The sequence below is a fragment of the Neodiprion pinetum genome, chromosome 1 (assembly GCF_021155775.2).
Source record: "Neodiprion pinetum isolate iyNeoPine1 chromosome 1, iyNeoPine1.2, whole genome shotgun sequence".
Lineage (NCBI taxonomy): Eukaryota > Metazoa > Arthropoda > Insecta > Hymenoptera > Diprionidae > Neodiprion > Neodiprion pinetum.
The window spans coordinates 35,420,695-35,443,475 of record NC_060232.1 but is presented as its reverse complement, the minus strand read 5'-3'; the positions used below and the strand labels follow the sequence as shown (position 1 = coordinate 35,443,475).

Sequence of the window (22,781 nt, the reverse complement as noted above, 5' to 3'; positions counted from 1 at the left end):
TTGTACCTAAGACTTCTCTGCATCTGGGATAAATTTATTCACCAACTACACAGTCGGCCTAGCGCTCTTCTATCTGCTTCATCCGGTTGTTGTCCCGAAACCGGTGACAGCGTCAAGCCGCGAAGCGGGGCGTCTCTGATAAATCGGTACGTCAAAACGGCGATGAAAATAAAAAAATAAGAAACCAATAGGACAAACGGAAACGATGAAGATTTATGTAGATCTCGAAGATCGATAAGCTCGTCAGTTTTTCCAAAGTTGGTGCGAAACGTGTGAATTATTGATAGCGCAACTTCTTTCCAAATTGAGAATCTATGGAAACGAATGAAGACTGAAACGGAATGTATATCTTGGGGTATTTTAGAAAATAATAATTTGCGATTTTCGCAAATGATGAGCGTTCAACGTTATGCGGAAGATCGCTCTCAGTTGATTTTTCGCTCTTATACAATTTTTTGAATTTGTGAAGTATCGTTAATAAGATTCTTTTTTATTGCTTACATCAATCGTAATATCAATCCACGTCGCAAAGAAGACCCATGCTTGTAATGTCAAGTCTCCACTTGAAGTTTGAGATTTGCGTACGACGACTTTTTCATTATTAATTCGACCTCGTAAAATGGTTATAATTTAATATGAACTTTTAATTAGGGAGAATAAGATTCCCGCATGATATATCGTTGTGTTATGGATCGTGATCTTCGGATTGAATATAAATGTCAGGAATGAAATAATAATTAAAGCGTTAGGTAAGTGTTTCTTCAAATATTCAAAAAAATTTGGAAAAAATTGGGAAATCAAATGAGCGCTACCTTCCACATAATTTAGAACGCTCATCTCTGCACAGAATTTTTCTTTTAACCTAAACAAACGTTTTAGGGGGTGCCAAGGTGGAAAATCGTAAATTGTTTTTTTCCGAAACACCCTGATATACCTGTACGCCCGTAACAAATTCGTTTGGAACCCAGGTCACCACGGTGACAGAATCGTTTTAATCGACGCGGGGGTTTATTTGTTCCCCGAACACAGGGAAATTCGAGTTGTTTTATGCCGGTGGCGAGTGTTCCCGAGAGAATAACGAACGAGATAACGAGCTGGGACGAGAACCGAGCGAGGTTTTTTTTAATTTTCAATTTGCATGCGGGACCGAGTCGAGCTGGCGAGGATCAGTTAATTTGGTAGAGAAAATAACGCCCAGCTCTGGAAAATGTGGTCTGCTTTGTATAATAATTAGATAACAATGTTCGTAGGGTTCATTAACGAAGCTATAAGGACAAGTCATCGACACCTCAACGAAGCCCGAATTTACTCAGGCCAATCTATTTCCCATAACAATTTAGATTAAAACTGAGTCGAATAAACGGTGCGGTGGATTTATAACGCCAAACCTTAGAGAACACCGATCGTGTCGCTGCATCGCGACTGATAGACCGGCGATATCAATATTCCGACTATCTAATCGGGGCTTCAACTGACGGATACTCGTTTTCTTAAACGTTTTTCGACTTTTACCCAGATTCAGAAGGTGGCCTATCATTTCTTCCCGAGTCAAATCCCGAGGCTCGATCGTTAATTGAGCAGCGACATAGACCCGCTTCTCCGCCCTGAAACTTCTCTAAATAAGACCCCGTAATACCGAAAAATCGGTAGCAGTAAGTTTGTTTGACCGCTGCTTACACATATCCCATTCAAAATGTATTAAAAAAGATCTAAAAATGTTGCAGAAAACGTTATCAAATAATAATTTTCCTCTTTTCCTCATCAAGGAGATACAGAATAATAGAATTCATAAACGTTTTAACTCCATAGATTGGAATAACGATGATCCAACTGAAAAAATAGTAACGTCAATTCCTTATGCGATTGATCTTTTAATGAAAATTAAAAAAAAACATCGAAAGATGAACAAATCAATGTCACATTTAAAATTACCAACAACTAACAAAAATTTTTCATTCCGTTGAAAACCTAAATATTTGAAATCATCATTACACGTGTACTCACAATACAATGTTTACCTGGCCGTCTCTACTTCAAATCTAGCCGCTTGCCCGCGTCGCGACTCAAAACAAATCAGATCTGTACCTTACGTCCTATTCTCTATTATTGCGAAATCATGCCTGAGTATCGTCTATGCGTGTTCTCGTCTTGTAAATCCTCAGTTGTCGTTCTGTTCTCTCGCGGCATAGATCGGATCAGTTTTGTATCCTCATCAATAGAGTATCCTCTATAGACAGGTAAGCAGAATCTATATTTTAATCGTCATCCCGCTTCTTCGCTGTAGTCGGTCATCAATAATTCGCGGATCCCACGTCAACGATCCAGTATCCATTGTCGTCTCTCCTTACAGGCGATCATGACAAAATTTAAAAAAACAGATTGTCAAGTCGTAAATCCAGATTTAGAAGTCATGACTTTGATAGTTGCGCATTAGCCTCTCACAGCTCAAATTTAGGACATACTTTTGATTTCAACAGTACAACTGTACTAACAACAGAACCAAACTGGTATAAACGTTGCATAAACGAGATGCTTCGTATCAGCAAAAACAGCAACATTGCTGTTAATAAACGAACGGATATTCAAAAGCTCAGTCACTTACACACTGTGGTCATTCGATATTCATAAATTACGCTTAACTCTCAAGATGTATCCATCTTAAATTGACATTCCACATTTCGACTATCGATAAAAATGATGGCGATCATCGTTAGTCAATATAAATCAATGTATCCTCACTTCCTCCCTAACCGGCCAAGCGTTCAACACCATGATTGAGGAATGTCACTATATATATATATATATATATATATTGTAAGTTTAATCTCTCAACATCTAATTGATCATACCTGATCCTTTTCTTGTGAATAATTTTTCTGTAAATCTCGCCTTGAATTTTTGTATTTTTATATCATGTTAGCAATTGTGCATATCAGTTTCCACATATAACTTTTAACAGGTCGGTGCAGACACATGTTTAATAACGCATGTGTTCTCATATCATTACAAATTAAAACTAGTTTTATAAGTATATACGAACGCCAAAGAATTGAAAGAAAGGCTGCAGCCCGATCGAAATGTCGGAATGAAATATTGCTTAAGAAAAATGTCTCTTCGATCGACCGTTACTCGACGAAAATTACCTATTGTGCAGAGTTTCGGCAGCCGCGATTAAAAACCACCATGACGACCCAGTTCGTCAACCGGGTGGCGAACAGTTTGGCAAATTGGTTGCGAGGCGGTCGTCTATACTCGCGAACTAGTTCCCTTCCACGTTTAACTACGTGTAGAGGCATCCTGTTCATAATCGAAGAACTCATCGGGGACAGGTGGAGAAAAGGTGTTAAATTTTGACGGGGCATCGCGTAATGTAACCGAAGGAGCCCGGCGAAGATCTCCGAAGCGGAGAATTTGCAGGAAGCAATTTTGAGTCTAGGGTTTCGGAGGCGCTTCTAAGGTAATTACACGACCCCGGTTTCACCCTGGACGTTTCCTCGGGGCCGCCGCGCCGATTCGGAGACACGCGAGCCCCGGGATGGGATGTCGAATCGCTCCCAGGGATACCTACGATTGCCCGTTGTCGTTAGGACGAAGCACGGTGCGAAACCACCTGCCCGAAACAAAACTCGCTCTCGAGTCACTCACTGCCAGTATTTCCATCCTCTTCGCCGAACTCGTTGCCGAGTTTATACGCATACGTTACGATACGATCGTTCAATGGAACCGCCGTGAGATTAGCGAGCCTTGATCCTCCTCCACGGTACTTTTGCACAATCATCGACACGCGATCGATCCGCACTCCGGAAATCGGATCTACGCGTGCTTTGGTGACGCGATCGTCAATGGCAAGAATCCTTCGTGGCAATCGGAAGAGATCCGCCCTGAAGTGACTCTTCAGTCTTGACGAGGATGAAGTTAGGAACGTTACTGTAACGACGTGTGTTTAGGAGAAATCGTTACTTGCCACCTTTCGGAACGTACGACCAAAACATACTCTTACTTTTCAGAAACCAACTCCTTGAAAGTCTTTTTAAAATCGTGCATTTATGATCTTTTCAACCGGTGCTTCGTCACGTTAGCGTTACTAACTTCAGACTCATCAGTGCGGGTAGAATCGAGCCTATCGTTAGTGGGATTGGAAGGTGAGCGTTCTCCTACCTTCGCATCATCGTTTTTCAAGTACAAAGTTACTATACATCAAGAGTTACACCGACGCCTCTGCTCGTTCTGAATTCTTTTTCAATGCACGTAGTACGCGTAACTTCTCGGTAGTGAATTAACAGTGAAACGGTGCGTTTTACAGCGTGGTAAAGATAGGCGCTGATCGAGATCGATGGTTCGGATAGCGATGCGATCCTTGCGTTAATCAGTTCCGCGTAGATGCTCGATGCACGTTACGCGTTATGATCTGTGGCGCATATTATTTCGTATTTCTTTTTCTCGACTTGTCAGTTAGCATCGGACAGCTGACAGTGATTGCATCTGTGATTTTGGACGCAGGGAGCGATGCCGATTCCTTCGAGTTCCTCAGCGACTGGTGGTTCGATCGGCCACGGTTAATTTTGCCCGTAAATACCGTCTGTCTTGTTGCAGGTCAAGCCGGAGTCAATCAGCTGGGAGGCGTGTTCGTTAATGGAAGACCATTACCCGACTGCGTCAGACGAAGGATAGTCGAACTCGCTCTGCTCGGTGTTCGACCTTGCGACATTTCGAGGCAGCTCCTGGTTTCCCACGGATGTGTATCGAAGATTCTTACCAGGTTCTACGAGACCGGAAGCATCAGGCCTGGCAGCATTGGTGGCAGTAAAACGAAGGTGAAATTACAATCTTGAATCCGAAATGCAGCCTGCCTGCTTATTGTCAGAAAGGAAGAAATTACATTCTACGCTCGCTTGACGGGATTTATCACGTTTTTGAGAGGCGCGTGATTCGACCCGACCAATTGACGGATAACCGACCCTTGAAGCGGTCTTTCCTACCCGTAATCCTTTCTCGCGCGGTGAAAAGATGTACCGAGTTGCCTCGATTTAAAAACCGTGTAAAAAATCGCAACGGGAATTTGCGGGGAACTCGTTCAATTGGAGGAAAGTATATGATATTATGCAAATACTTGATGGAAGGTGTTTGGATAATTGTAGATTCGTCCCGCTATACGCTGGAACAAGCTTTACTTAAAAGCTCGTCAGGATCGGTCGAGCCTTGGTCCGTTTCTCACAAAAACGTGTGTAACTTTGCGCAAAATTTCCTCCAATGATCGCAATTTTTCCGGCAACTTTTCGAGTACCTACGTACGGTATACCTTTCTGTTCTCAATATTTTCGACTTGCTTCGAAATCAAGGCTTTCCCCCAAGCGTCGGGACCTTCAAAACGTAAAACGGCAGGTTGCAGTTGTTTTTCCTTTCTTTATTTTTGTTCTTATCGAACTAGAATATCCGTGGAACTTACAGCGAGATGTGTACACACGTGTGCATCAGGCAATGCTTGTAATTCCAGATCGCAATAACATACTCACTGTGCATACAATGAAGCGTGCGTGTATGATCACTAATGGCAATATAATGGCACGTTGCTTAAAGACTTTTTCCGTAGTTTCTGTATAAATATGTACGATACGAGCATGCACAGGTATACGCGGGTCGTTTTGTTTGCCAATTTCTTAGCCGCATCACCGAACGCTTCTGTTTCTTACTGCCTTTCTTTCGTCGAATTTAATTTTTATCCCGCATCACTGAATAACTCTATTAATCGATTTTCGTATGAAATGCATACGTGTATTGGGCACTCCATGACATCTCAATCAAGATTTTACGTTCATGTCTCAGATTTTTATATTCTTTATAATTTTTTGCATGAAAGTACGTAAAAAAAGACGTAGAATCTTGATCGAGACGTTATGGTGTCTATGCCCCGTATCTGTATAAGGAAGATATCGAAATAGGTCGAATTTCGCAGGATCTATAATTCGTTTTTTCTTCTTTCTCTATATATCAATTACCGCAGGTTAAGAAATTGTAAAGCTGTAATTTTGGTAGGAAAATACAAGGCAAAGTCGCGCCGGCGCAGCTGTGGAAATTTTTTCTGATCAAAATTTAGGGTAGGTAATTAAACAATGAGGCTCGGCCAACCCTTTAATTGCCTGGATCGGTGCGCGCCACTTTACAGAAGATTCGGCGATCCCTGATCTAGGGCAAGCTCCCTCGGTGCCTTTTACTTTTTTTTAAAACCTCTAACCACAAACACAGCTCTCCGCGCCTTTCCTTTTAAACCTCTATTCTCCTTCCCGCGGCATTCAGAATAATTGCTGAGTAACGAAAGGTGCTGGGTTATACATAGTGCAGCCTGTCAAAATATGAGTATCGTCGACTAGCCAATTTTTCCAAAATCCATATCATTATCTATAAAATATTTAATCCTATCGCGGCCCCGGAATCTTGCCGCGTCACTAATTTCGGGCTCGAAGAATTCCAAGCATCATCTCATCGTCGGCATAAAAAAGTTGTAAAAGCAGTCACGCACGCCAATTTTTCGATACGGTTTGCCAATTAGTTTGTGCATTTTTTGTTTTGGATCGGAAGATCCGTTTCCTTTCTTCAATTTGCGTTACGCGCTTCGATCGCCGAAGGCTATCGCATTAATCGGGACAAGTGCCAGGCCTATATGCATAACTTCCTGAATTATCCGACGTTGTGGACGAGAATCGAAAGTTGCGGAAAGAGAACACGGGCGTATGAAATAACTCTAGTTCACACTAGACTTCCGGCGGTATAAGGTACACACGGAATTGTTACGCTGGATCCTTTTACTTTTACGTACAGTAGATATAATAGACCGCTTCAGCGTGTCGACAAGATTATTAGAACACACGGTACACGCGTCTGTAATGAATATAGTAGACGGATAGGTACTCGAAAGACCGATGTGTACTTTTCACTTTCTCTCTCACAGGCATCGGTGCATGGACAAGTTCCGAAGACGTATATACGTAGGCGATACATACGTAATGCGTAATAATCACGTCCTCAATTTGTTAAGAGCGAAATTTATCGGTCCGTGAATTTTCCCTTTTATTTCTCCGCAATGGATGATATTAAACGGCGTCGTTACGTCGTCGGGAACGCGTTACATTATTACAGTACGTGTATGGTCAATGATGGGAATCGATGGACGACGCTTTATATTCGATACGGAAATTCTTATTTACTCTCCGCTATTTACCACTGTTTGACCAGCATGTGCCGTGTTTCAGGACCTCGAGTGGAGTAAAGACCACTCGATAAATCATAAAGTGAAAAATAAATACGATATATCTAGGTGACGGTGTAAAGCTCTGTGTTGTTCTCGTTCAAACAGAGGCACTCTTTGCGGCAAAGATCTTAATTGCCCGATAAATGCTGCCGGCCAATCGTTGAATTTTCACCGACATGATCTACGCCGTGCAATAATTAATTACACTTCAACCTTTGCATTAATTATCATAACCGACGTATTAAACGGCCGACTACCACGCGTGTTACCACCGGAAATGATTGATCTACTTGGCCACATCCTGCCTCTAAATACAGTTGCTGAAACAGAAATGCGCACTTGCCGTAAATATCTATAAACGCGAATTATAATATTTCGAAATTATATGATAACGGAAAGTTGGAGAAGATCTTGCAATTTTCGAAATCCCATTAATTGAGGTGATTCAATTTATGAATGTTCAGTGACGAAAAGGTCGCAACAAATATATAAAAGTGAAGTTAATGGCATTAAATAATGAAGGTAGTCTGACATTTGTCCTTTGTGCATAACTTGTCGGCAAATTACGAACATTCTACACATTTGAATTTCGCTTTTGAATATCATTCGACAAGACTAAAACCTTCGCTTTTTCATTTATACACAAGGCCCGTTTTAGTCGTTCTCCTTGTGTCACGTCTGACCAAAAATAACTTCAACCGTCTAAAGATATTCTTAACCGATTTCCTACGGGTACGTCCGGTGAAACGTTATGGTGTGCGATCAACGCGGCTCTAACTGCTCCTAAAAACAACAAGACGAAAAAAAAAAAAAAAAACGTTAGCGCCGCGATATCTGTAGTCTCCTATCTGCAGCATGTAGCCCGCGAATAAGTTTCCAGATCTGTGATGACGTTGGAGATATATAAATGCCTGGGGTGTTCGGTATACCTACATTATATATCCACACATGCTGTACTTGAAATTGGTTAACCTGTTAGGTAGCCGGGCTTATCTAACGTTTACAATTAGCGCCAGATGTTTAGGGTTGAAACCACGCGGCGAGACACTGTTCGAAATAATTCTGCCACATTAAGGACCGGTGTTGAAGAATGACGGGCATAACTGACTATTGCTCATGTGTGTACAAGGCACGCTCACATGCACACGATGTGACCATGGTCTGGGCTTCTGATCATCGTCACACGGGTAATTGTTCCCAGCTCGACGGAAGTGTCCACGGGGTAGAGATTAGAATCTGAGATGTTCCCTTCCGCACGCAACTTCTAACCCCTATGTTGATGCTTCTGTCCGGTGCCGGTAATAACACACGTACGCAGAACCGTAATACGCGGCATCCAGGGGTGCATTTCGGCGCTCGCCAAGTCCTCACACCGATCTGCCAAATCCGAATTATTTCTTATGTTCATTTCCTCCTTCCCGGTACGTATTTCAGTCCGATTTTGAGTCAGTTCTTACTATAATTGCGCCGAACTAAGATGGCCGCCATTCCTCACTTGGAATTTTTTTTCGACCGTAAAATCACTCCAACCATTCATATGTCGTCGAAGGCTACTGCACGACAAACTATAGGATGGCAAGAACGGTTTGATTATAATTTCGCCATTGACGAAGACCCGAAAACTGTGAATTTAATTGACGAGATCAGATAATCGATTACTCTGAAACGCTATAGCTGAAAAATCGGTGCAAGAATTGAAAATAATTCTACAGAAAGTTCGAAGTAAGAAAATATATTTTCACACAACCGATTGATACCGTCGACTGGAGTGCGAGCTGTAGTTAATTGATTACCGATTGCAGAGCTCACGCGAGAAGGGAAAATAAATGGCCGTGTATTTTCCGGTTCACTTCCCGAAATCTCAGCCCTTCCGCTTAAGGGTATCACGGGCCAGAATTAAGGAGTCGGTAGTCGGGTACGCAGGTATCTTCGATCTGAAAATCAGTAGAGAATACGTGAAAGAATATCATTTGCATAGTGTTAACATAAATTTCCTCGTCGAATTAGCATTAATTAGCAATGCAAATGAAACGGATTGAGAACCACTGTTTGACCACTGACCAAGCAGATGACACCCTAAACCCAACTAAACTGAAATAAAGTACTGAAGCATCGCTATCTGATTGACGGCTCCTTCACCTGTGCGCCGGCGTTGCTCGCTCTCGTCGTGGTTAACTCTCCCTTGTAGACGTAATAACCATGCACGCGTGCACTCGTGTGCGTCTGACCATAACAACTCACCACCGCTTCGTCCAGCCCTACGCGAATGGCATGTGAATTTTGTCCTGCGACGCGGACCGCAGCGCTGCTCTGTGTTTAGGTCGATATCTCGGGGACCGCCGAAACGGTTTTACTCAAATTAAATAGTCGTTATAAGGCCCCGAGCCTCCGATCATCTTCGCGAGTCGAGCCTCCTTTTCGCCGGACGAAACGGTCAGGATGATGAGAGCCGGGCTCTTCATCCCGCGATCTGTAATAATTATTTCGAGATATTGTCGCTTAACGAACCCCTGTTTTATAATCATATGACAACGCTGTCGAGGAACCTCAAGGAACAAATTTTAACCCAGTTTTTTACATTTCTCCCTTTTAGACTAACAAGAGAGCTTTGCTGTTGCAGCAAGTCGCAACGCCGACGGTCGTCAAGAAGATATTACGCCTGAAACAGGAACAGCCAGGTATGTTTGCCTGGGAGATCAGGGAGCAGCTTGCGAGGCAGGGAGCCTGCGATCCCCAAAGTTTACCCTCCGTATCATCGGTAAACCGAATTCTCAGAGGTGGAGGACTTCACGCTGATCATCCAACGATCGACGGCGGCACTTCGAGCGCCTATCAAACCCAGATGACGTCCAATCTGAACGCCAGAGGTAAATCTATTGGCACTAGGTCGAGTTTTATTACACCGGTTGTGAAATCAATCGGTAAAATCTGCGCGAATCCATTTATCGCTTGATCGTCTTGACCACCAGAAAAAAATAAAATAAAAATAATACTTACCGCGAACATCGCGGTGTAACAGGAATTTTTGTGTGGTTCGTGGTTGGTTTGTTCTTTGTACGAACGTAAAATCTTAATTCGTACTTGAAAGAGGGTTTACGCTGCGGGGGGATGGCAAGGCAAAAACTTCCGCTCGGTACAGGTAATAATTTGCGAAACGAACTCGTGCAATCTTGTCGGATTTATACATATACATATATATGTGTGTGTAATATACAAAACCGCGAAGAGACCCCGCGGTATTAAATGCGTCATATTAAATTCCACGAATTATATCAACCGTCTTCCAGAACTTCATGTGAGGTGGCGTGATCATAAACTACGTAAATCCGACCATCAAACGTACCATAAGATACTCTTTTCTTAGCCTTAAAATGACGGGGTTGGAAACTGGAACGTGTATAAATTGTTTTTTTTTTTCTGTTTTTGCAATTTGTAATTCATTGATACCAGATAATTTACAAATTTAGAAGTTACAGTAAGTAAAATCCTGTAGAGGTAACATTTTTACCCGTGCACAGGCTGGCGTGATATCTTACATTAAACTTAGAAGCTAAGTAACAAAATTACATACTGCTTAAGACTATTCGATACTAAGTGTACAGCTATTAGAATAGCTGTTTCGAAAATCGAACTCATACATACCGGTGCTATACGTTTACCGTTAGTTTTTTCTAATTTCTAACGCAAGCAAACGATTGAGAATAAGTTCAACCTTTGTGGATGTTCGCAATAGCATGTGTAAACAATAGAGCAAACGGTTCGTCGGGTGCAACCGTTGATCAAGCATCGAGTACCTTCTTTTGCGTTTTGTGTTCGAATAAAATCGCAAAGCACGCGATCTCGAGTCGCTGCAGTGGCTAACCCACCGAAGGCAGATTATTGCGAGGCGATTATTTTTGCACGGCAATTATTAATCTCTGCGTTGCATAAGCATCGCTTGCCTATACGTATATGTTTATATGCATACATGTATATCCATACGTACGCACGTGCGCATACATGTATCACGGTTTCGTGCGGCGGGTTTAATGCTCGGTGCAACGAGGTTGAATTTGCAACTTATTTCGAGCAATATCTGAGCGTGATCCGTGGTTTAAGTCACGCGGGGCGTGTCGGGCCTCGAGGTATATAATATATATGTATATATATATATATAGACCCGTGTGCGTACGCATACTATACCCTACGTACGAAGAATCGATGCACGCAGCCTATCGTACGCCGGTTGATAATTACACACTAATTAGCCTCGGTATCGCTCTCCGGCAGCGCGTATGCTTGTATCGTAACGGTACACCGCCTCCGAAGCTGGACCGATTGTCTTTATTACTTATACACTAACTCGCATTTCAGACGCCCTAATGAGGACTGACTATCAACAGAAGCTCTTTTACCCCGGGACCCTAGGACCCCTGCATATTTCAACAACCTCCGGCGGCGCCACACCACCGTCTTGGAATCCCAGCTTCTATTCCTCGCTCTATCACGCTACGACCCTCCACTTGCAGCACGGAATGCAAACGTTCACGTGAGTCGAATCGAACGATATCCGAACGAGAATAGCATGTGGAATAACAATAACTGTAGTTGATACAAATCTTTGGATAATTGTATCATCGTTTTTGACGGTTAATCGTTGATCGTGTCAAAAAATACCACCGCAAAGAAAGATTAATTTTCCGATCAAATGATCTCAGTATCGATAATGACAGACGATTACTCAATTTACTGCGAAATAACGAATTACACCGGCTTTCACAGATCGCTGGAGTCGGAACGACTCTCGCAACAGAGTAACAGCCAAAGTCAGGTGGACCTCAAGTCGAGTTCAAGTTCGATGGCGGGTAGCGACGATTCCCTGGACAAGAGCGACTCGGACGATAACAACGAGTCGCAGGACACCTACAAGTCCTTTCAAAATCCTTCGCTGATACTGGAGCTCGGTCACAAGATCGGCAGCGATCGAAGCGCGTTCGTGCGGCACGGAACGCCGGTCTTGACGTCGAAATTAAAAAGCGTCCGAAGCTCGCCGAGCAGCTCGGAGCAGAGCAACGTCGGGGATATCGACTCGAACGAGGCCTGCGAGTCGCGAAAAATCCTGGAATCCGACGAGCCGACAAATCCGATCGAGTCCAACACGGAAAGCGACCGGCAACCTGCCGCGCAGCCTCAACGAAAACGGAACCCGTATTCCATAGAGGAACTCCTCAAGAAGGACGAGAACAGAAACGAGTCGAAAAGGCAGAGATTGACGAACATAACCGGGATCGTACAGCCCTGCGGTCTCGTCCTTGACAAGGATATTTAGAGTTAGGAAAGTTTCTCTAATTAAAAGCGGCCGTGGCCGCTTCAACTATCGTATTATCGCACCCTCGCGACTGTCCTTATGATTAAGATTATTATTATTATTATTATTATTATTATTATCATTATTATTATTATTTTTCTCACATTAGCAGCTATTATTTTTCATTATTTTCATTATCGATCACTTTACGAGTCGTTTTCGTTGCTATCGACCATAACGACCCTTGCACACTGTAAATTTTAGCGTACGATATTTATACGTAATGATAACTAAATTATTGATGCCATCTTCACGATCACGGTGATCCTGAAACGGAAGCCATAACGTTATACAGTAGGAGCGTATTGTGTAGATTTTAGTGTCTGGAGTTGACCGTACTTCGTATGCCTATAGATATAATAGATTACTTACAACGTTAGGAAGGTATACGTATATACATATGTAATAAACTATCGACGCCACTAATAATCCCAGATTTGTCACGTGGCGTATAATCGCGGGATTCTCATCGGCGAGTTTTACAATCAGATGGAATAAAGAACAAGCCGCTATCATTACTGCGAAGGATGCGAAAAAGAGAGCCGTAACATATCTGCGGCGAAACAACGCTAATTGCGTTTATACTTACAGCTCTCTTGGTCGGTAGTGCAAAACTAAGCGCCGACTTGCCTCCGCGAAGAAGACGTTATAAGGGTATTAAAATCGTATCGTGAAATTAGTCGAATCCCGGCTCATGAAACGGTCGGTGCGCGGTTTGAAACGACAGAAGGAATGCCGCCGTAATAAAATCATAAAACGCTTCCAAGCGTTGCAGCTTCGTTCGAGTTTGAACGCCTCTATTGCACCCCGAGTAGCTATCCGAGGGCCTTCGGGCCTCTGTGCCTCGGCTATTATACGCCTGTCTCTGCGATATACGGTATGTAAAAATATCAGGACTCGATGGTCCAGCGGGAAGAGACTGCCACCAGATGCTGAGGTCGAGGGCCGCGGATCCGAGCCGAGTTCCGTTTACAGCGTTGTAAATGGCTCTCGCAGCTTTTTACTCGTCCGGGATTAATTAATTCTCCATAAACGAGGACTCGCCTAGCTCTGGGGAAACGATTCTCCTCTGATTCTTCTACCGTGCACGATAATAATGTAAACAATAAATAACCGCTGCTGTACATCGAAATCTGTACTTTGGTCGTATGCAAATGAACGTCATCAAAATTAAGGCGGCACGTATCTGCGTTGCGCGTTATGTATTATTTATACCTGTATTATTGCAACGTGACCATTTGGGTACAGTGATAGACGTTCGGATTTAATTTCACGGTGTGCAAAATTACACGGAAGAAAAACGAACTTTTGCACTTTCGCCCAGAGAAGTACCCGGTAGTCCCTACATTGAATATTTATTGTAGTTGTATATTGTATTATGCCAGTAATAGTTGTAAAAATTTTAAATTAAAACAAAGGTGAAAATAACCACACAAAAAAAAACAAAAAAAAAACACACCAAATCTGTTAGAGAGGCCATAAAGTTTTAAGAAAATTCTCGGATTGTTATTTCGAAGACGGTTTTAAACTTCTCCACACGTATTCGTTATGAAATACCTAGTACTGAAAACAATTTGAAAAATAGTAAACAATGCTAAAAACCTCTTCCAAAGTAACTTTCTTAAGGAACGTTAAAGGATTTTTGTGGCCACCGCCTGTAATACTCGCCTATAATCAACTTGTAATAAATATCCTGTATTATATCATTAAATATACTAGTCAAAATGTTTCATCATTCGTCTTTTAATCCGCATGAGTTATAAACACAGTGGTCTGCACCATCAATTATTATTAACTTTCTTACTTATTGTGGCGAGTAACAGAATTAATCAAATCCATCGATTGCTGAAGTAAAAAAAGCTCGTCTACACGTTCCCAAGATTTGTATACCGAATTAAAATAAATAATCAGATGAGATCCCGCGTGCTGAAACGAAAACATATCCCGACAATCATCAACAATCTTTTCTTTTTTCGAATGTAGGTATACAAAATTACGTGAAATGAATTGCCAATTATAAATTTACAATTTAATCGATCTCAAACACGTTAAGTAAAAATGTTTGCAAAGAGTCGCAAACAGATCCTTTAATTGTCTTTTACAAAAAGAATATGTCTGCACTGCTTAATTAATTAATTACTCGTGTGACAAAAAATTGCAGCTCGTAATACATTAGTGTACACAGAAATGCCTATTCTTCAGGCGCTGATCGCCAGAACATCAGTTGCCGTCCTTAAGCAGTGCAAGTAATTACTCTAAATTTGTTTTTAAACGATTATTAATGATCACTAGGTTTCGGAAACCCGTATAATTTTGTTTCTTGCCTTTTGTTATTATTTGATTGTAAAACTAAACAGTATTCACATTACTTTCGCAATACAATATTTCGAAAAATTCAATCCTTACACACGGACGACGAAAGATCTCAGTGGTGGTAGATCAAAGTGACAGTTCAAGCGAACTGAAAATAATTTTATTTTACAATTGTTTCATCATTCTTCGTTACACGCGTCAGTGAAGTGAAGTAGACTCTCATGAATTAGCAGCTATATTCGTGTAATTGTAGAGTTGCTAATTAGAGAACAAATCCAAGGATACTCGTATGACGATATCTAAACCATATACGACACGGTCATGATCGTGGATTTTCATGAGAGGACCGACTACGTAGAAAGTTGGCATTGCAAAATGTGTTACAAAAATCGGTCTAATCAGTAGCGAAGTGGATATTCTACAAAGTCTGACTCGCGATCAGTTTAACATCTTGATTATATCTGAATAATAATTACAGGCTAATTTACCGTTAATTTCATCAGCGTCCTTCCTCCGTAAAATTATATTATAATTACATGCGTTGCGGTTTTTCAAATAATTATAAATTATTACAAAATTCAAACTTTCAACATCCGTATTATTTTCTGAAGTCTTATCGCATTTTTTTCGTACAAGAAAATTTCTATACACAATACAGACTTAAGTTTTAAACATTTATTTGCGATGTGTTATATTCTATACAAAAACAATAACATAACTATGTAAAGTCAAACATATGTAATATACGAATACGGTACACAGTAAAATTATAAAATAAATGGATATCTATGGGTAATAATCGTAGATAAATGGTTTGTATAATATGTATAAATTAATGTAGATAGGTAAAAGCTACGTGAAATATACCTCTGGCACAAAAGATTTCCCAACCATTTTGCGCTAGTGAAAGTGAAGCCATTCAAGAGGAGACTTATTCACTGAAAAATAGAATTCCTACTTTCTTGATACAGTTCACGCCCAGTATAGTTTTACAATGCTCGAAGTAACCTGATGCAGAGTGAATTCGGAATGATTTCTCTAAGCCGTTACAAAGTTACATCATCTTTGATGTTTTATTCACATGAAACTGTAAATTCGAGATGCCCCTTAAATTGGTAACGTCTTTTAATCAATTTCGTTAGAATGATAGGCATACACTAAATTGTTTTGGAAATATTTTTTTCTCGTGTTTGAAATCAATTTTACGGAAATTTACAAACCAGTCATCGGAACTGTCTCCTCCTGAAGGTTCAACTTCGACGTAAGAAACTACTAGAGCACAACTACGAGGTGCTAACAATAAATGAACTAACACTCTGTAAGTATTATATGGATCAAGTAAATGTAACAATCTCTGCGATACGTGTATCAAATGATAATTTTGTCCCTGTTATACATATATATATATATATGTATATATATATATATCACTATAATCAAATGGTAAAGTTCACTTACGCGACTAAATAAAATACATGTATACGTGCATCATGACTTGCTCTACGTCTGCGACGAAAAAGTTTACAATTACGCGAAACACACAAATACGTATAATGTAATGAAGCAATATCATTTTCATATGTACACACTATTCCAGCTCCGTTTGAGAGTTAAGAATTGCGGAGATTTGTCGTTTATGTGATAATGGTTGAGAGAAAAAATTATGTACTGGCAGCATTACGTGGATCCAAGAATTGATTTTTTCACAAGCCGACCTATGACATTCTAACTAGACGTGTAACGATTTGAATTCAAGAGTTGAAAAAAGATGTCATGGATCCGTATTCAAATAGCGTCTAATTTGGCACAAGTGAGTATTCTACGTTTCAATGTTTATTAACACTTTAGAAAACCTAGTTAAACAAGAGTGAATCCTGCGTTTTCAAAATTTCGTGTTCACCCGATCTCATAATTATGTAGTATAGGTAATCACTATCGCACACAATCGATTCTCTCACCGGTTCCACATCCCTTTTTCCATCATTCTCTCTCGCAGAGCTTGAATAAAAAATAGAAATTCCGCTCCGCGTGTCATGGTTTAGCTTGAAGATAACCGTGGCATGAATATCTAATCAATACAACAGTGACTTGCGGTAAATTTCACGGTATAATTCGTGTGCGAAATAAAAAAAAAAAAATTGTGTCAGTCGGACAGCGTCAAAGTTACTGATTAATTGTCGGTTGGACCTGTCTTCGAAATCAGAGCTGAAAGTTGTGCTGGGAATGGCTGAGGGTATTCGTTGACATCGTGTGAACAGGGTGTGACGGTGCTGGGGAATAGAGGCTGTGATGGGAGTGCGATTTCGCCCTCGAGAGTTCGCTGTACCGATCCTGTTCTGGCGGAGCAACTAGAAGTACTGGTCTGAGAGACAGCGACTTCCGGGAGCCAGCGACGCTCTGTGCCTCGTTTACGTATCCTGGATTCACTTCGCCTGGAATGCAAAATGAGGAAAAGGTAATTGTGAGACGTTGACGATTTTGCGATTAGAAATTTGTGAGCGTGCGAGTTCTTGAAGCGACATTGTTTTGACGTGGTTGGAATTGGATCGGAATTTGAATTTCAGATGCTTCTATTCTATTCTATATTTCTCTACTTTTTCTTTGTTTTGCATTTGTCGGTGAATGAAAGCTGGACTTTGCTGACCGCAGGCAAACGGAATTTAGATCATAACACTACTTTCGATTGTTTTCAAGCGGTAAGACAGACTGCAAAAACATTTCTAAATAAGGAGAAACCGAAAGGTTCGCCATTCGACGACTCGAAGTGATTTCGTGAATTTAAAATGGTGAATGGTTTTCACGCGATGCACAAACACACTTCAAGGGAGCGTTTCCGTTGGTTCTTTCCGTTCGCTCGATGAATCTAAGCGATTGGACGGACATTCTCCTGCGAAATGTGCGGAGAAAACTGACACGCGGATTCAAAATCGAATACAAATAAGTACCTGATCTCAACTGCGTTTAAACGACTTCGCATGACTCTAAATTACTCAAGAGATCGTCAATTTTCCAGGAAAAACCAGAAAATGAATGTTTCGTGAACCGATGGACTCTAACCTTTGTATAATGACCCGTTGTTGAAGGGCTCCGGCTGAAGTCTCACGTGCCTGGAAGCCAAGATGAAGGCAAGGGCAGCCAAGGTCGCAGCATCTAGAGCAGCGATTGTGGCCAAAGGAATGGCCCACCTCACCGCACAGGCGCCAGGATTGTATCTGGAAATTCAAAACCACGTTACAGTTGAGAATTGAAGGATAATAAACGGAGAGTAATCGCGAGATTTCGACTGCAGGCTCACCTAGAAGCAGTTGCGCCGCAAACTGCACGAATCTGAGGAGAATCCCAGCCCAAAGGATAAACTGCAACGCCAATTGCCATACAGACAGCTGCAAAGTAGAGAAAGTGAAAATAAAAGAATAAAAAATTTGTGAAGGTAATTTAATTTGAAGGTAAATCAGTAGTCGTCGAATAAGTTTAGAAATTTGTCTTGTCAAGCAAGGAATAATAACTAAAACAGATGCTACGTGAGCTCCTTGTGATACTGATGAGTAGAAGAAACTTTCGTCTTCCGAATCGTGCAGCCTTCGTGGAAAGCGATTAATTATACATAGCAGGTTAATTCTGGTCCGTCAGACAGCGTGAGTAAAAGGTTGAAGTTGAAAGAAAGTTGGAAACGTAAAGTGACTGTGTGTGGAAGACTGCCGCAGAGAAGAACTCTCTACGATGTGTCTAATTTTACCACCGTTTCATTACAGTCGGCTCGTGATTATGTATCCTGCTGTTACAGAATCACAATGGCTTCCAGTTTTCCGTGGTTTTGTTTTGAGTCAACTCGGATCATAACTGCATCGCGTACCGGGGTTTCTCTCGAAAGAGCGAAGCTTCTTAGGAATCCGAAACTTGACGGGCAGACGATCAATTCATTCTAAATTCCAAGTTCGCGTAAAACCGAACAAATCAATTGGAAAATGAAAGCGTCCCGGGAAACCGCGGAAGTAAGGAAAACTCATGACGTGGATTGGTACTTGTCGACCGTGATTTGAAATTAGTGTCGCAACAATGACGGGTAATTTCTACTAGAATCCAGTTGAACGTATCAATTTACGCTCGTTACAACAGCTTTTATCATATTCACGCAGGCGAGGTTCTATCGAGAGTTCTGTGGGTATGTGGATATGTTACGTTCTTTAGTGCACTATGAACGAATTTGTACAAAGGCAGGCAAGGTCTTTAGTGAAAGGAACGAATGGGCCAGCAGGGAGTTTGCTTTGCCAGGTGAAATAAGCATATCTTGCACATTCGATGTTCCCGCACCGATTGGCGAAAAACGTGATTCTAATAAGTCACCGTGCGATATTCCACATTCCAAAAGTGTCAAAGTCAGCTAATCGTCGAAATAAGCGTAATCCGATAGCTTTGAAATTATGTAATTACGAGCCGTCTCAGGTTATAACAAACGGTGCACGACCGTCGAGTTCATGCATTTTAATCGGTATTATACGAAACCAACGGACAAACTTAGGTATATACATTTCAAGATAACACTGCGGGTACCGCAAAACTAGTCAACAAACCGGTATTTAAAAATTTTTTCCAACTCTCGCACTGTATCTATGCATGTAATTATTAACAACGCTGCTGCGAGCATTGATGGTGAACCATCGAGCTAAGCATCAAATACATTCATTATCGTGTTTCCTGAATCGTATCATCCGATTCGTAATAATTCGCCAACTTTCACTGTCCGTTTTACGTCGCCGGACTTGAATCAACGATTTAATGACGCTACGTTATAACTAGAAGACCGTAACGATTTCATATAGGAACGTTATGTTGTTACTACGAAACGATCGTTTATTTCCGATCAAATGGTCTTCCAATAACAAGTAAGTAAATTTCAAAGTGTACGAGAATCGACCAGTCAATTTAAATTGATTCGAGTTTTAGGAACCGAAATGTGATCTCTAAAGAAATATCTTAAATGCAATTTTTGGATTTATCTGAGCTCTTTGAAATATTACTGTCAACTGTTCGTCCGTTGACACAGCAGGGCAGAAGAATTAGTCACTGTTCGAGTTACTGGCAACCGTTCAGGGTAACAACAAAGGTGTTGGTCAACGGTACATAAACGACAGTATTACACACAGTAACGGTCTCGTCTACATTTCAGTCAGACGGTAAACTCCAGGTAGCAAAACGCTGGATAATGTTTATAAGCCGTCTTACAGCGCAACGGTCATAAAGCGACATCGAGGCGTTTGAATAAATAAACTTATTTCTTTTCGTTTTCCATTTCACGATGCAATTTGTAATATGCAGCTGCGGGTTGAAAGAACTCGGCTCTATCGACGAAATTCAGTCTTAAATTCAACCTTGCGCACGGGAATAGAAACACTAACTGTTTCTAGCGGAAGAGATCCTTGAACAGTGAACTCGCGGTCGAATAACTCTATAAAATTGAGTGCGAATTGAATTACAAATGCGATCTCGTTGTAGTGAAATATAATCTTTAAAACTAGTCTGTTACTGTTCAGAGTTACGTTATGTACCGATAAATTGTTTTTCACGTAATGATATAACAAACAATGAAGCCTATCGCGATTTTGAAACTCTGGGTTCTCGACGTGATGAGAACGGGATCTTCGATACTTTGGCAGAAGGCGCATTTTTGGCTACAAAAAAAAATTTGGTTTTAGGAGACGAGCTTTGGGTGCATGACTTTCAATTTTTCTGCTCTACGATTCGACATCGCGATAAGGCGGCCCACAATGGATGTGCTCTAACCCAAGACGGTTAAATGTGTGTACGTTACATCATATCCTGCGCTTACTGCACATCATTACAATTTGCAATTACGTCCGTACAATTTGCTCTATCACAAAGCTTAAGGTACGCTATTAGTTGCAGCTGTAGCGGTTGCAGGTCACGTGGAGTTATGAATGTTGTACTTTCTAAACTGCAGTTTATGTGATTTCAAGAACTCAAGATAAGCTGGGCTTTGCGCGTCTAGTATAATTGTTATATCCTCAAAAATTCGAGGACGAATGTTGCCCAGATTTTGGGTCAGCCGATAAAATTATCAGCTTGCATTGACGGCAATCGCGTTCATCTCTTCCTAAATGTTTATTCTAATCCTATATTTGTGTAAGCTGTTTTGATACGCAAAAATTCGGTAGATATCGACCGATAAAATTGTCGTGATTTATGAGTCGGTGAGACGAGTGAGAGTTCTTACCTGAAACTACCTGCATCCAGGCGCACAAATAAAAGACTGTAGTACTCTGGCAGAAGAAGAACAAAAGCATTGCACATATGGACAGAAGGGCGATTATCACAGCGATTCCAACAAGGATGGTGCTCACTCTGAAAGGCACGCTTGCAATAGAATACAAGTTGTCTAAGCTGCCTTCGCATTCCTCTCCAAGTTCACCTGAGGATTAACACAATTGTGAAGAGAAAAACCTCGGAAGATCATTAAGTGATGTGTGATCGAGAGAAGAGATCGAAAGGTAATTTAACGGTAGGAAGATTTTATAGAATATTCAACAAGTTTTCACGTTAAAGTCGCTTGTAGAAAGCCTGCACAGAAATATATACATATTTTCTTCATTCCGTATGAGTTTACGTGCAGAAAAAGCCACGAGACGGTCAGATATCCCGGGAGAGTGACGTCACCTGCATTCCAATTTATTTTAACCAAACTGTCCATTCGCAACGGATAGCGGTATTATAGGTATGTATACATGTATTGAGTATGTGGTAATATTAAGAGCTGCGTGCTAATAGAAGGCGAAAATGAATGAGCAAAAACGCAGTCGCCAAAGTGTTTGTATAACACATTTGTTGGATACGTGAAGCATTTTTATAGCGTGAAAATTCTTGTTGCAATAATCTTATGAATGATGAAAAATTTCCTTGCCATTTCCGCCGTAATGGCATCTAGTCCAAAGGCCAAATCTGCCCGGATTTTCGTGCTCCAAATCTCCCAACCATTCGGGTGTCACAAAGGCTACGACACCGATAATCGCGTAGCATATGGTGAAAATTCCCCAAAGTACACCGATAGCTTTTGAATTGCGGATGTAGTTAGTGGCGTACATGTGCGACGATTCCACGTATTCGATTTTTGACCCCATGTTTTTTGATATTTTTCAACGTCTCACGGTATTTTTGATGTGGCTCCTTCTATCGTTATTTCATCAATGCTGCGGACCTGTAGAAATGTCACGTATTTTTGACACTTAACGAGGTACGATCGGAATTTTACCGCTGTTGACAAATTGATTTTATATATCGTCGAAAGCAGGCGCGTCACATTTTCTTCTGAGTCATCAAATTCTTCAAGTCCCACAACGCAAAATCAAACAACATTTCAGTAACGACACAAAAACAGAATACTTCTTCCCCTCACCACTGTCAACTTTATCCAATCAATCGCATTGATCGTACGACTTAAAGCGACACAATAATATCTTAGCAGCGATTAGGCCCTCTGGATTGAATCTGAAAACTTTTCACCGCACAATAATTGTCCTGCGCCCACGCTTCCTCACCGCGCTAGTGTAACTGAGAAATCAGTGTTTCCTAAGCAGGCGGAAAATACAAACGGAGGTTCCAAAGAGGGCACGCAGAGACCACGGAGATCAAGATGGCCGTCGCTCAGGTAAGGTTGCCAGGTGAGAGACTCTACTGAATCGGGCCTTGTGGGCCCAGACTAACTGGACAGAGAAAGGTGGCTATCCAAGGAGTAGGGATCTTGTTCATTATGCTCTATGCAGGCTGCGTTGACTCACAACTACACATCTCGCCGGCTCCGTGTAGCTGCAACGTCGCGGTCTGTGAGCTATTCACATGTGTGGCCAAGCCTGATTGAGTTTT

General features: G+C 41.4%; 3 protein-coding genes across 4 annotated transcripts in view; 1 reads left to right on the top strand and 2 right to left on the bottom strand.

The window, feature by feature from the left end:
• Poxn (Pox neuro) overlaps positions 1–16,401 on the top strand; it is a 26,908-nt gene extending 10,507 nt beyond the window's left edge. Inside the window, exons 3-6 of one of the 2 annotated variants that reach the window (XM_046614310.2) lie at positions 4,594–4,814; positions 9,867–10,113; positions 11,600–11,774; positions 12,008–16,401. In XM_046614310.2, the coding sequence (XP_046470266.1) occupies positions 4,594–4,814; positions 9,867–10,113; positions 11,600–11,774; positions 12,008–12,554 (1,190 nt within the window). In that variant the 3' untranslated portion in view covers positions 12,555–16,401. Of the gene's footprint in view, positions 1–4,593; positions 4,815–9,839; positions 10,114–11,599; positions 11,775–12,007 lie in introns of both variants that reach the window. The other variant, XM_046614300.2, reaches the window with a different exon arrangement.
• The window catches only part of LOC124224833 (lachesin-like), a 287,180-nt gene that overhangs the window by 133,886 nt on the left and 130,513 nt on the right, over positions 1–22,781 (bottom strand). The window lies entirely within an intron of this gene.
• On the bottom strand, positions 15,567–22,599 carry Tmhs (Tetraspan membrane protein in hair cell stereocilia). Its single transcript, XM_046614322.2, has 5 exons — positions 21,823–22,599; positions 21,139–21,333; positions 18,202–18,289; positions 17,964–18,118; positions 15,567–17,338 (listed from the first exon to the last, which is right to left on the bottom strand). The coding sequence occupies exons 1-5, from the start codon at positions 22,037–22,039 to the stop codon at positions 17,106–17,108; spliced, it is 888 nt and encodes a 295-aa protein (XP_046470278.1). The 5' UTR covers positions 22,040–22,599; the 3' UTR covers positions 15,567–17,105.

What these genes read in the sequence shown, in the direction of transcription:
- Tmhs (XM_046614322.2), bottom strand. Translation starts at nt 22,039, where the DNA reads ATGGGGTCAAAAATCGAATACGTGGAATCGTCGCACATGTACGCCACT. An exon ending in ATGCCATTACGGCGGAAATG is followed by an intron (nt 21,334 to 21,822) that starts GCAAGGAAATTT and finishes GTTAATCCTCAG; the next exon opens with GTGAACTTGGAGAGGAATGC. An exon ending in TGCGGCGCAACTGCTTCTAG is followed by an intron (nt 18,119 to 18,201) that starts GTGAGCCTGCAG and finishes TTGAATTTCCAG; the next exon opens with ATACAATCCTGGCGCCTGTG.